Source organism: Cavia porcellus, unplaced genomic scaffold (assembly GCF_034190915.1).
Source record: "Cavia porcellus strain 051 isolate PalLab524CR breed Dunkin Hartley unplaced genomic scaffold, mCavPor4.1 scaffold_21, whole genome shotgun sequence".
Classification (NCBI taxonomy): Eukaryota; Metazoa; Chordata; class Mammalia; order Rodentia; family Caviidae; genus Cavia; species Cavia porcellus.
The window spans coordinates 48,019,370-48,033,956 of record NW_026947504.1 but is presented as its reverse complement, the minus strand read 5'-3'; the positions used below and the strand labels follow the sequence as shown (position 1 = coordinate 48,033,956).

Sequence of the window (14,587 nt, the reverse complement as noted above, 5' to 3'; positions counted from 1 at the left end):
GCACATGCTGTTTGGAGGCCTGGTTGAGACTGTGACAGGCTCCACCTCCAGGCAGCAGGTCCTTCCCGCCGCATTCTGATCTGCTGTGCCCTGAAGGAACAGGTGCTCCCTGCAGTCCAGGGAGAAAACAGGTAATAGATACGATAAAGCGGAGCACGTCCTGCAGATGCATCGTCTCTGCTTCTCCAGGGAGGCCTAGAGGCTTTTCATGACAATTAATTATTCACATTTTCTCTCCCTCCCCTCAAATACTTGGTTCCCTGTGCAGCTCTACAGAGACAGATTTCCCTGGGGCATGTGTAACCCTAGCACCCGATGACAGTTGCAAGCTGTTTTCTGTGGTTCTTTGAATCATGTGCACTGGGCCATGGGATGGGTGCCCAGAGCATACTAATGCACTGCCCCATCTCCTTCATTCTTCTGGGGCAGGATTTTTACCACATATGCCTCCCTGGTTGATGCAGTACCAAGGGGCACTGGGGACCAGCCAAGTCTTGGTCTCCTTGGCCTGCTTGCTCTTGGCTGTATCCCATTGCCAGGAGCGCTGGGGCCTGGTGGAATGCCTTTCAGCCCAGACGCTGCTCTGAGGCTGGGCAACCTGCCCTTTTGTAGAGCTGCAAACATTCACTCACCCATGCAGGATTAGCACGGCCCTTGTTACTGCTCTCTGGGAAACCTTTGTGCCACTGCTGGAGGTAGCACAAGGCTGAGAGCCCTGACAACTCAGTTTAGGAGACTCAAATACCACCTCCCCCACTTCACACCCAGGCCTCACCCCTGCCTGTCCCCCCACTGGCTGCAGGCTTTCTTGAGGTCACTGTTCTGCTTTTCTTTCGCCAGTGCACCCACCTGGGTGCCGGCCTGTTGGACTCACCCTTGGTGGCAGTGCAGAGATGTAAGGACCTGGGCATCTGCCAGCAGAAAGCTGGTGTCCGGGGTGTTTTCCTCTGAGACCAGGGCCAGAGGAAACTTAAATAGATGTCCAAGACACAAAGCTGTTGTGGTGGCCAGAAAAGCAGCCAGCAGAAGGAGCAGGAGAGCCACCAGGAGGGGCAAGTGGGACTGCAAGGACATGGATGAAAGTGGCAGCTGGCCCTCCTTCTGTGAAATGGGCTCCGCAGAGCGGACTAGGAGCAGTAGTACCAGACCTCAGTGCTGCAGTGAGTGCTGAGCCACTCGCTCTGTGTGCCTTTGGCGGATGACTTTGCCCCGCTGTGCCTCAATTTCCTACTGTCTAAAAATGAGAACAAGAGAAGCATCCCCTTCCAGAGTTTAAAGATCCCATAAATGTAGGACTCTGAGAAAGGATGTGTGTTAGTTAATGTGTCGCTGTTAAGAGTTGCCGATACCACGGAAAAGGGAAATCTGCATTTTCATGATTGCAGTATCATCCTTCCTGAGTTACGGACTGATGATAATCTCACTGACCTTTGTCTTTGATACCTTTTTTTCAGTTGTATGTTTGCTGATGATGATGTTAATGCTCAGTGAAACAGAAGCCAGCCAGGCAGAAAATAAAAAAAAAAAACAGAATGATTCCTGAGTTCCATTTTCTCTAAACCATCATGATGAGTTTTCAAGATTCAAATCAATATGGGGCACACACATATCAGATAACTGCCAAAAAGCAAAAATATGGCCTAAAAATATGTCAGCTTTCTCATAGGTGGGATGAACTGCCTGACATATATAATTTAAAGGAGGAAACAGTTTAAGGGGCACCTGGTTTCAGAGGTCTCAGTCCATAGTTGGCTGGCCCCACACTTAGAAGAATGTGTGTGGCATTCACGGCAACCAAGAGGCAGAGAAAAAGGGAAGAGGACCAGGGAGAAAAGGCCAGAGATAAGATACAGTCCCCAAGGCCACAACCGCTGTGACCCACCCACACACAGCCTGTGTCTCTCAAGCCAATCACGGTTGACAGTCAGCTCACAAAAAGTAACTGATCCATCTTTAAATTCAGCTACAGCTTTGGCAACATAAAGGTCCAATTACCAAAAGGACATCTCCTCTGAAAGTTACTCACACTTCTCAGCCAAGTGACCAAAGCAGAACTCCTTTTCTTCCCCTGCCCTCGCCCAAAAAAACTTGCCTCTCTGCCTCGGTTTTCTATCTGTAAAATACAACAAAGGACCAGTCACCCAAACCAGAAACATCAGGGCACATTCATTTTTTACACCCCTTGCCTCCTAAATAACCGGTTAACTACATGCATCTTCTATTTACCCACTGATTCTCTGTGTATCTGTAAGTATTGCTGTGTAACAACTACCCAGATTCATGGCTTGAAGTAACAGTTATTTATTATTTCCCATGTGCCTTGGTCAACTTATCTAGACCCAGTCATAGCTGGATAGTTCGTACCATGTGCCGTAGTTTGATCTAGGTTGGGCTAAGCTGAGCTAGCTCTGCTCCATGTATCTCATCCTCCTTCCCAGACCAGTGGGATCACTCAATCCTGTTCTTCTCATAGAAATATCAAAAGCATGAGGAGGCAAGCCAGAATTCGTGTCCAGCTCACTTTCTACTGTCCAAACATCACACATTTAGTGGGAAGAACTACAAAGTCATTTGACGGAGAGCAAGGACATAGAGTAGAACAAAAAACTAGGGCCAGTAATGCAGATTATGCCAAGTCTTGCTGGACTCCTCACTAATCCTCTAACTCCTTACTTCGCCTATAGTCAACCTCCTTCTGACTTGATCCTGACATTCTGCATGAAAACCCTCCATCGCCTACGAAATTGAGCTCAAGGCTATAGAATTTGGCTCCATTTTTTTTTCTAGTTGCATCTGTTTCAGAATCATTCATCACCCTCTTCCAAATGTGCTTGTTTTTGCTTCTGTGCCTTCATAAATAGTCTCCCTCCTGCCACACCAATTTCCCCCACATTTGGGGTCATTCTGAGATGTTTCCCGGTCAACACCCAGGTCACCTGGTGCCTCCTCCGGGAAGCCTTCTAAAAGGCACCAAAGACAAAGAGTTGCTCCTTCCTTTGTTACACGGTAGTAAATCAGAATTGTATCATGCTCGTATGTAGCTCACACAAATTCAGGAAGGCATGCTCAGCCAGAGGGAGGGAAGGCCACAGCACAGGCAGTTGGACTAATTCTACCTGTCACTATACTCCGTGGCTATGAGAGAACTGGGACCACTTTAGTCATCCTCAGGTTCCAGGAGCCTTTCAACTGCTGAGAGCCTCTTACACACTAAAGGTTTGGTTTGCGGGGTGGAGGTTCAGTATCTGTCAAGAGGCACACTGTTCTGCTGTGCCAGCTTGCAGCAGCTGGCTCTTTCATATGGTGTCCAGCAAAGCAGCATTCACACATGTGATTGGGTGGTCTTGCTATAGGTCAGTGCCATCTGGTGTCTTGCTGGAAATGAAGGGAACTTTCAGTGGTAATACTGTCTGTAGGTAACCCTCACTCTGTGATAACTTTAGAACCTAACCCCCCCCCCCAAGATGCTGTTGTGTTGGATCCCTTCTAGGCATATAGCAATTGAATTTTGATGTTTTTATATCTGTGTTTCAGGAAATTCTCACCTGTAGCTTATGTTTCTGTAAAATACTGCTACCTTTGACTGTCTAGGGTCGTGTATGCAGCATGGAACACTATTCATGCCAGAGCCTGTGTACACAGACTCCCATAGTCCTCAGGAGTGCCAGCTTCCTTGTCTCCTTTTACGTATTGAATGCTTAAGGAATATGAGTGAATGAGAAAGAAGGCAGTGATACCTAGGTGTGAGGACTGGGATGAAAATTCAGACAAGTTTTTGTTTGTTTCTTCATTTTGCGTTTGTGTTACTGGAGATTGAACTTACGGCCTTTGCACTGAACTACATTCCCAGAATTTTTTAGCTTGTTATTTTGAGACAGGGTCTCACTAGGTCACTAAGTTGCCCAGGTTGAGCTCAGACTTGCAGTCCTCCTGCCTCAGCCTCCAGGAGTGCTGGAATTACAGGCGTGGGGATGCCTGACTTAGACAAGTTTTGATCCAATAAAATTAAAGCCATGCTAGTGCAAGTGTACATAGTAAAATGGATTCATGGGCCCACGGGGAATATCTTAGTTACCTACACAAAAAAACAGTTTTTATTTGGGGAACTGACTAAGGTTATGGTTCCTAAAAGCCCATCTCACATCTCAGAAATTATTGTCCACTGATCATTCTAGATCTAACACTTGCAGTGGGCATTGTGGAACACACATGGAAAGGCATGTCTAGGTTGTAAACGAATCCAATGGTGTCACTCCTGTCACACTTGTCCTAAAGCTGTCTTGGTTACCACTACATTTATGACAGAATTTAGATAAAGCCAAACAGAGCATCTTTTGAAATAGGCTACTGTGGCCAGCCAACTGCGTCATCCCATGAGAAGATGCTGCCAAGTCAAACAGCCAGCTTCACCCTTGGCATCAGATGCTGCCAGGGTGTTCTGCCTGCCGGGGGACACAGGGAGGGCTCCCAGACCATTCAGGATCTGTGAGCTTCTGGGTGGATTCACCCAGCAAAGGCAGCCTGACCTGGCAATCGTGGCCTCACTGTGCTTCTCCACTGATGAGCTCTGTCCCAGTAAGCCGTACAGACAGCAAGAACGTGGCACTTGTCCTAGGCTGTTCTTCCCCGTGTCTCAGCAACAATCACAAGCAGCTCCCTCTCCCCAGGGGGAAGCTGTGGGCATGACAGCCTCATTTGTCAGTTAGAGCGAGCTCCCAGAGGCAAGCACGTCTCTGTTCTCCACTGAGGCCCCAAGGGAGTCCTTGGATGTCTCTTAAATGAATGAGCAAAATCAGTCAGCAAGATAAGCAAACCAGAAGGGCGCCGTACTGCTGGGAACATTCATGGGGTAAGACACTGTGTTCGTTTTAGGCACCACTAAATGACCTGCTGGTGATGCCACAGCATCTGCTCTCATTGGCCTGTTATTCCTTCCAAAGTAGAGGCTGGACTTTCTGTTGTCTGATAGAAAGTGCACTTGACCTGATGAAATACAGGGCCAATGGTTTCCCAACACTGTGCAGCTGAGAACTAGTTCTGGCAATAGCCCTTTCTTGTCTGGACGCTCAGATGTAGCCAGAGTGGTTTTTGTATGCAAACTTGAGACCAAAAACATCATAGGTCATGCATGGATTTAGAACTTGGCTGTCTTCTGCCGAGTACATGCCATCGCTGGTCACCTTCGTGAAATAATCACCATTTTATATACCCATTCATTGAATTCACTTATGGTTCATTCGGTGTCCCCAGGTGAGCTTTCCCTAGAAGAGGCCCAGGACCCCTTCCTGGTCAGCATCCACATCATCGCAGACCCAGGCCAGGCCCAGCCGCTGCAGGAGGCCATTGACAAGGTCTTGGCATGGATCCACCCTGAGCTCCCACTGTTCCGAGTGTCTGAGAGGCGAGTGGGCCGGAGACGGAAGAAGACCCCCAGAGGCGCACAGCCGGCCCTGGCTGTGGTGCTGTTCCTGCAGGAGGAGTACGGGGAGGAGCAGATCCTCCAGCTGCACCGCACGCTGCAGCGCCCGCCCTGGCGCCACCACCACACAGAGCGTGTGAATGGCCGGTTCCTGCCCTACCTGCCCTTCAGCCAGGACTTCTTCACCCTGGCGCCCGGGACACCGCTGTGGGCCATCCGGCCTGTGCACTATGGCAAGGAGATCGTGCGCTTCACCATCTACTGCCGGCACAACAGCTATGCAGACAGCCTTCGTTTCTACGAGCTGATCCTGCGCCGGAGCCCGAGTCAGAAGAAGGTGGACTTCTGCATCTTCCCCATTTTCTCCAATCTGGATGTGGACATCCAGTTCTCCCTGAAAAGACTGCCCTGTGACCAGAGCCCGGTGCCCACCGACTCCTCCGTGCTGGAGTTTCGAGTAAAGGACATTGGGGAGCTGGTGCCTCTCCTGCCCAACCCCTGCAGCCCCATCAGTGAGGGACGCTGGCAGACAGAGGACCACGACGGCAACAAGATCCTTCTGCAGGTACTTGGGTTGGCTGTCTGTCTGTCTGCCTGTCTGTTGGAAGGGCAAAACAAGTCAGTTCTACTGGAAAGTCTCCTCCCTGTTAGTGAGCAATGCTAGGAAAAAAAGAGATCAGTGGCCCTGTACATCCCAAACCAGGTCAAGGTAGATCTGTACCACATGTAAGCAAGAGAGAAGGCAGAAAGCCTTCACCCAGCAGCACTGCACAGTCTATTGTCCTGGCACCCGCCTTAGCAAACACGTGCCTAGCTAGGCACCAGGTCTGTGCCCCCAGACCACCCATGACTCCTGGATGTCATACAAGCTCCTAACCTGGGGGACATTATTAAAGATTACTGAATCTGCTCCCTCACTCTTGCAGAGTTCTTTTTTTTTTTTTTTACTTTTTAAAAAATCTATTTAAGAGAAAAAAAGACATAGAAAGGAAAAGCAAGAGACAAACAACCAACCACAAACCCCGAACAATGCCAGTATAAGTTTTTAAAACAACACGATAGGAATTTAACAATGATTGTAATATTGCATATTGTTACCTACAAGAGTTGCTTAGATTATGAGATATAGACATGTAAAATTGATCTAATCATATATATTAACTGTTCTTTTCCAGTAGATAGTATAATTAGTAGTATAGTCATTTTAGCTATCATGTATATATGTGTATAAATTTATGTCTTTTTCCTTCTCCCTTCCTTCTTTCCTCCTTTCCCCATCCCAATTACGTTTCTTCTTTGAGAAATTTCTTACCCTTGTACAATATTTATTGTAGATTATGGGTCACATTTACTCTTTCAGTTTCTTATACTAGGGAGACAATATGGTATTTACACATATGAGTTTGATTTATGTCACTTAGGAGAATGGTCTCAAGTCACATCCATTTACTTATAAAGGCCTTGATGCAATCTTTCTTTATAGTTGAGTAGTTCTCCTTTATATAAAAATACCACATCTTTTTATCCATTCCTCAATTAATGGGTACTTGGGTTGTTTTCAAGATTTGGCTATTACAAATTGTGCTGCTATAAACATCGCACATACATCACTGTGGTATGATGTTTTCAGTTCTTCTGGGAAAATGCCCCAGAAGCAGGATAGCTGGGTCAAATGGAATCCCTAATCCTAGATTTCTGAGGATTCTCCACACTGATTTCCACACTGGTTGCACCAGCCTACACTCCCTGCAAGAACAGAAAAGAGTTCCTTTTCCCCCACAGCCAGCCCCTCCAGCATTTGTTACCAGTTGATTTCTTGATATTGGCCATTCTTTCTGGGATGAGATGGAATCTCAATGTTTTAATTTCCATTCCCGAATAACCATTGATATTGAGCATTTTTTTGTATATTTATTTGCCATTTGTGTTTCTTCATCTGAGAAGTGTGTATTCATCTCAGCTGCTCATTTTTGAGGTGGGTCTTTGAATTTTGGGGGCATGACTTTTAAATTCTTTATTCATTCTAGATAGAAGTCCTTTGTCTGAGTTGGCTAAGATATTTTCCCAATTCATAGGTTTTCTTTTCACTCTTTTGGAGATTTCTTTTGACACACAAAAACTTTTTAATAAGACAACATCCCAGTTGTTGATTCTGGGAAGTATTTTCTGTGCAGTTTGATTTTTGTTCCTAAACTCTCTGCCTACCCCTATGTCATCAGGATTTCTACCTTCTTGGACTTCCAGAAGATTTAGTGTTTCTCTTTTAATATTTGGATCTTTGATTCATTTTGACTTTAGTTTAGTATATAGTAATAGATATGGATCTAATTTTAGTTTTCAGCACATGGAAACCCAGTTTTTCCAGCACCACTTATTAAAGAGGCTGTCTTTCTTACAGTGTACATGTTTGGCCCCTTTGCCAAAGGTGAGGTGGCTGAGTGTGTTTGTAATTGTGGCTGTATCTTCTACTCTAGTCCATTGATCTTGAGGTCTGTTTTATTCTGGTACCATGCTGATTTTATCACAGTAGCTTTGTAGTATAATTTCAAGTGAGGGATTGTGTTACTTGCCCAGAATTTGTTGCCCAGAATTGCCTTTGCTATTCTAGGTCTTCTGGTTCCGGATTAATTTTAGCAATGATTTCTCTATATCTGTATGGTATGCAAATGGTATTTTGATTGGAATTTCTTGCACAGTTTTTAACTGTGTAATTTTCAATCCTACGGAACTTCAGGAAAACCCAACTTTAAAGATTGTAAAGTTTATTGATATTCCATAGAGAAGACATTTGTCCCCTTCTCTCTATTCTCTTTCTCTGCCTTCTGCTCTGTCCCTAACCCTCTCTCTGCTAACAGAGGATATTAAAATTCTGTGGTCCCTTGGAAAGTGATGCCTTTATAAAGACTTGAAAGAGAAAAAAAGATGCCTTTAGAACTTCTGGATTCACTCAGCTAGGAAGGGTGAGTGAATATATCTTACGTACAGGAGACTGGCCCAGTCTGCCAGCAGTAGCCTTCTACCACTAGTCCCTGTGCATCACCAGCCCTCTTTCTTCTCTGATCTTTTCCTGAAATGTCCTGGACTCATTATAGATAACATTATACTCTAGAATCAAAAATTCCCAGTGCAGATTAAGGTATATCCTATACCTGCCCTTGCTGGATAATACTTTCCAACCCAGGCATTGTCTAATTAACAGGTAAATTAGTTCTGGGTGTGTAGGGCTTTGTTATTCTGAAAAGGCTCAATCTCTAGCATCTTAGTTCTCATATTTGGCAACCTGAGAATAGCAAATTGATGTTGGAGAGCACTCCCTCAGTCGGTGCTGACTGTGGTTATAGGAATCGCAAGTAAAATTTCAGTTTTTGTTGGTTTGGGGTCTAAATTCCACAATTGTAATTTCCATATCATGAGATGAAATGAGAATTTGGCACATTTCTGATAACTGGTCCAAACCAAAGCGAGGTACATTGCTCCAGTCAAAAGGGTCACCTTGAGATACTCATTCATGAGAACTAGATCATTGTCAGACTTCCTTTTGAAGAAAGTGAACAATGTTGCTTTATTGCTCAGTAAACAGAGCACTAGCATTACCCTATAATCCTCTTTGAAATGTGAGAAAATCTTTCTTCGTCTGATAACTGCCAATTCTTTATGCAAAGTAACAGTTGCACCAAGTAAAAGTTAATGAAATGCAAAAAAATATATATTTATATTAAAAGATCAAAATGAATATGATTATTTCTGAAGTGATTTCTTCCTCTTCTTAGTTGAGAAGACTTTTTTTCCCTTGATCCTTCTAAAAACATAAATGAAAGCACAAAGTATAAAAGGTTGGCCTGAGTGCTGCTCAAAGCAAACACCGAAAGAATATTTCAAAGATCTACACACTTAAATGATTATACAGTCTATACAGGTGCAGGCTTTTGAAGTTAGGGAGATTCGCAAAAGAGAAAAGAGATTTATGTCTGGGGACTCGGGATTGCAGACCTTTGCTGAATAATAGTATGTTCAATTAACAGGGAGAGAAATGGGAAGTAGCCCCCTCCCGACTCTTGATATTGACCATTTGAGCAGGATACTGCTCATCCTCTCTGCTGCAGAGTGGCCTTCCACTATGAGATATATAGCTGTCCATCTCTTTAAGTTAGTTTTCAAAGTAAAAATTTATATTTCAGGACTAGGGATATGGCTCAGTGGCACTGTACCTGCCTGGCAAGCATAAGGTCGTGAGTTCGTTCGATTTCTGGCACCAAAAAAAAAAAATTGTGTTTCAGTCTTCAGCAAAATGAAGATATTCAGAAGTCTAAAAAAAAAAATTAGAAGTCTTTTACCAAGCTCTGACAAGAAGAGAGCTGTCTTCTTGATACTCATCTCTCATTCCTCCCTCCGTCACACTGCCTGGTTTAGGGGTGTGCGGGAAGTCACTAGCATCAGGAGTTATCACAGATCCATGCATTTTCATTTTGTTTTGTTTTGTTTTTGTTTGTTTGTCTTGTTTTTTGGTACTGGGAACTGAAGTCAGGACCTTGCGTTTACCAGGCAGGCACTGTGTCACTGAGTTATATCCTTGACGTGATCCATGCATTTTCAAAATGTGCATTGACACTTCATGATACTAAACTAGAGCCTTGTGGAGTCAAGGACTGTGTTTAATGAATCTGTCTTGCTACATTCCATAGTATTCAACTGACACTGGATGTTGAATGCAATAGGTTCTTTTTTATAGATATTTATGTTTACTTTTATGAGAGAGGAACATAAATAATATACATACAGAAAAGTGTATGAGCCACAAACGTACAATTCAAGGAACCTCATGAATTACATGTTTGCATGAGCAGCACACAACTAAAGAAACAGAGCAGAGGCAGACACAGAAGAGGCTGCTTCTCCCAGATGTGGGCCTCCTTCCCCCAAACAAGCATGTTGTTGTTCTCTGTTATGCTAAAGGGCTGGGAATACAGCTGTACTATCTTTCTAATTTTTTTTGCATTGATAAGTAGGTTTCTCGCTTTAAAAAAAGAAATTTGAAATGGCTTAAGGGCCAGGGATTAAACTCAGTGGTGTAAACACCTGCCTGGCAAGGAAAAGGTCCTGAGTTTGATCCCCAGTACCAAGAAAAAAAATTAATAAAAATAAATAAATAAAATGGCTTACAAAGGTATATACTACACCAGAAAATTAACCAAGAAAAAAATCAGATACAGAAGAATTTAAAGTGAAGGTCAAATGTTGATGGGAAAATAAGATAATCCATGTGTAACACCCAGAAGGCATGTCATCTTCTATATACTTTCCAGAGGGGTGCTGTGCCATTCATGGGATTCAATGTGGCTGTTGAAATTTAAATTTTAAGCTAGAGTTGACATGCCATTCCTTAGTGGTGCTAAATGTATTTCAGATACTCAGCAGCCACATGTGGCTAACGGCTACCATATTGAGCAACGTGGAGACAGAAAGTTTCCTTCATGACAGAAAGCTCAATTGGATGGCGCTGTTCACACAGCAGGTCCCTAATCTGACTTGGGGTTCTTTAGTACTAAAAGCAAAGTGGAAAATTATCAATGATATGATATAGAGTCCACGAGCAAAAAATCAGTGATGCTTTCAGTCAGAAGTATCCCTGGTTCTGATTCGTGTGAACAGAGTCCCACATCCTCAAGGGTATCAGCAGCCCGCGGCCTGCGAGGCTTTGTCTCATGTGCCCACAGGTGCAGGCCAGCCACGCCAGGCAGGTGTAACTCAGAGAAGCCTCTGCACCTGTAGCTCCGGTGACATAGCTGAATCCCATGCGAGAAGTGTTCCTTCAGATAATCCCCAAGTTTGCTTGCAAGCTTTTCATAGCTAGCCAGTGACAGGGAGTTTGTATTTCTTTTCCGCAGCCAGCTTCTTGGAGAACACCTGTCCCTGTAGGAAAAGGACAGTGTGTGCTGCAGCTTGGCCAAGCTGGCAGAAATGTTACCTTCTTAGGGAGCTCTCAGGACTTGACAAGGGCTCTGGCCTGAAAGGTAGGCGCCCACTGCCATGGAGGTCTGTGGGCAGGTCCACGGTTCTTCTCCGTTCAGACCCTCAAACAAAAGCACAGTTAAGGACCCCAAACTCAGTTCCACAATGAGAATGAGGCTGCAGTTTAAGTTGGAAAATACTGAAAGCAGGTTGTGCTTTATCATTAAAAAAGCAAGGTAAGTAACAATGGTGCCTGAGTCTTCGGGCATCTTCTGGAAAACGCCTTCTGTAGAGGATGCAGGCCCTTCCAGATCTTTACCCAGCCTAAGGCTTTCCATCGGTGAGGCCCTTCTGGCCTCTCTGGCTGCATCTCCCCCTTGCTCACCCCACTCCCTCCACGCTGGCCTGCTTACTGTTGCTCGGCTGTGACAGGCTCATTCCTGCTTTGGACACCTCCTCTCAGCCAGACCCAGGATGGGGACAAAGATGAGCTGCACAGTTCTGAGCCCCAAGTTCATAGCCTGTCCAGAGTACTTCATGTGGGAATGATGTGTGTAGGCCGCAGCACACAGAAGCGGGGTGCTACTCAGACGCACCCTCCCGGGCCCTGGAGCCAGGGGAAGAGGATGGCAGCTCCCACACAGCAGAGCCAAGTCCTGTGTGCCTTAGGGCTGCTCAGCACCAGAAACCAAAGTCTGCTGTGATTTCCTGTGAATTTTCTCCCCTTGTGAGTGTATTTTTAAATATCTTCCAACTAGCCTCCTCCTTGATGTTTTCACAGTTTATTTTATTAGAAAATAGTGAAACAATTAACTCCCACAATTTTGAAAGTCAGAAGTGGTGAAATAACAAATCTACCATCAAATCAAATCTTTTCAGTGCATGTAAGCCGTGTGTGTTAATTTTTGTTTTCTAAATTTGTTTTTCACTTTTCTTCCTCATTTATGCCAAAAAAATGTAGAAAATTAACCTTTTATTAAATGGGTGTCTAATCTCTTGTTCTCTTTGCCATTACCAATCTTCCACCCATCCACGTGTAAGTCTTAGTACTTTGATTTCAAGGACATTTTTGTCTGATTCTTGTCCCCATTCTGGTGAATGAGCCCCTGGACTCTCTGGAGCTTTCTTCTGGGAAGCGTAGTTTCAGGATAGCTAATGCCTACAGTTCAGGGACACAGCAGTTATGGGAATAAAATGACTAAACTACAGAGAGAGGATTTAGCATAATAAATCCAGGCACACAGTGAGGACGACTAAGAATACACCATTGCTATTATTAGTGTTCATATCATTACCCCTATCACTATGATCATCAGAGTCTGCAGGCCATTTGTCCCAAGCCTCTCAGCTTGTCAGGGCCCAGTAAGCATGCTTTGAGATGACTCTACCATTAGCTACATTTGGTGGCTTTCCAGAGCACCTCTCTCTGGACCTCCTTCCTCAGACAAGAATTCAGGATGGCCAACTGGACATATCCCTATCTCAGTCACTTACACAGTAGTCTTCTTTTTTAATGTGTTTCATTGCATGTCACAGAAGCCTCAATATCCTGAATTGATTCAAAATTGTCATCTTTCATGATCATTTTGACTGTAGGAAAGAGCCAGAAGTCACACGGGGGCAGATTTTGCAAACAAGGTAGGTGACATCAGAAATTGCCATATTATCGATCAGTTCAGAATACTGAGACAGCCACAAAAAGACATGAAAGGGGACTTCCAGAACTGCTTGAGACAGTAACAGGAATGATGGGATGAGCATGTTCAAACTGGAGGAAGGGTATTTCAAAGGGGATTAACGCCAATATCTTCCACTCTAATAGTTTTTAAATTTAAACATTCACTGTATACTTTGATCACCCCTCATACATAGGAGTTAAATAATTCACCCTTAGAAGAAGTCACTAATTACCTTCAAGTAGTTCATCAAAAAAAAGAATATTTACACATATATTCTATTAAATATAAATATTCATAAATGTATATGTATATACATATGGATAAATAATACTATTCATGTACTTACATAGATTAAAGTGAGAGAAAATAATTTTATCTAAATGGTAGGCATAACAATGTTTCTTGTTCTGTTCTTTTCAACACTTTTGGATATTTGAAAAGTTTTATAATAAACACTGGTTTATTCTCAACCATTTTTAAGAGATAGTTTTAGGAGCCTTTCACCTATGAAGCCCACTGATCTGACATTGTCAGATTTCTATAGATTAAACCTATCATATGCTTGGTAAAATAAACACAGTGTTTCCCTACTCCTAAAGTGACTTTAAATGTGCCTTATTGCCCAAGAATCCACCTGTTCAGCCCAGAACCAAGTCAGTAGTGCGCTAGGATTCACACACAGCTGTTCCTTTCTGGCAGAACTTGACAGCTAAGTCTTAGAAGGCGATGAGACAATACAGGCCAGATAGAGCAATGGCTTAAAAACAACAACACCGCAAGTTCACAGCAACTGTAAAAATGTCAGGAACTAGGAGTGGAAGCGTCAGGGGCACAAAGCTTGAGTATCATTACCCTAAAAGACAAGGCCACTGCCTTGGAAAGAGAGACCTGCCTCTGGTGTGACTGTGTTCCTTGGCCTCTAGTCACAGCAGGCCCTGGCTGCCACGTGGCACTCTGCCCTCATGCTGGCTCTGGGGAACAGGCCATGTCACCCCACAACATCTGCTCCTGTAACCCATCATTGGTAGTTTCTGGCATGACATAGACCTGTGATCTTTTAGGTCATGAAGAATCTGTATCATACCTGAATTTAACTAGCTGTTCATTCTGTCAGATTACAAAGTATTTGCATAAAGCAATGTTTCTGTCCTCGTGAAATTATGTTCTATTGGGGGACAGTAGATAAGCAAGAGACATAACAAAAATTATATAGTGTATTAAGAGGTGCTATGGGAGAAATGGATTCAGTTTGCTTTCTGAAACTCGTCACATGAGGCTGATTTTGTTTATCAAAATATAAGATGCTAAAGCCTAAGAATTTTTAGTTACTGTATTCAAGCAAGAATCAGCCTCACACATGCTAAGATTACCTGGTAACCCAAGAAAAAAGGACCACCTTGGTTTTCAGATTCACTTCTCAGATTTTGCATATATGTAGTACAAAATGTATATAGTAAATTAAAACCTACAAAGTGTCCTTTTTTTGTCTGATATCAGTATATTGCTTGTCTGAAATATTTGTTGTAGGAATTGCAAGTAG

The 14,587-nt window shown here is 43.8% G+C and overlaps 1 protein-coding gene and 1 long non-coding RNA gene across 4 annotated transcripts in view; one reads left to right on the top strand and one right to left on the bottom strand.

Annotated features, from left to right (window-relative positions):
- Positions 1-14,587, bottom strand: part of LOC134471985 (uncharacterized) — a 125,146-nt gene that overhangs the window by 18,779 nt on the left and 91,780 nt on the right. The window lies entirely within an intron of this gene.
- Fam124a (family with sequence similarity 124 member A) overlaps positions 1-14,587 on the top strand; it is a 51,711-nt gene that overhangs the window by 20,798 nt on the left and 16,326 nt on the right. For all 3 annotated transcript variants that reach the window (XM_003477446.5, XM_063232693.1, XM_063232694.1), the window contains one exon: positions 5,251-5,984. In XM_003477446.5, the coding sequence (XP_003477494.1) occupies positions 5,251-5,984 (734 nt within the window). The remainder of the gene's footprint in view (positions 1-5,250; positions 5,985-14,587) is intronic.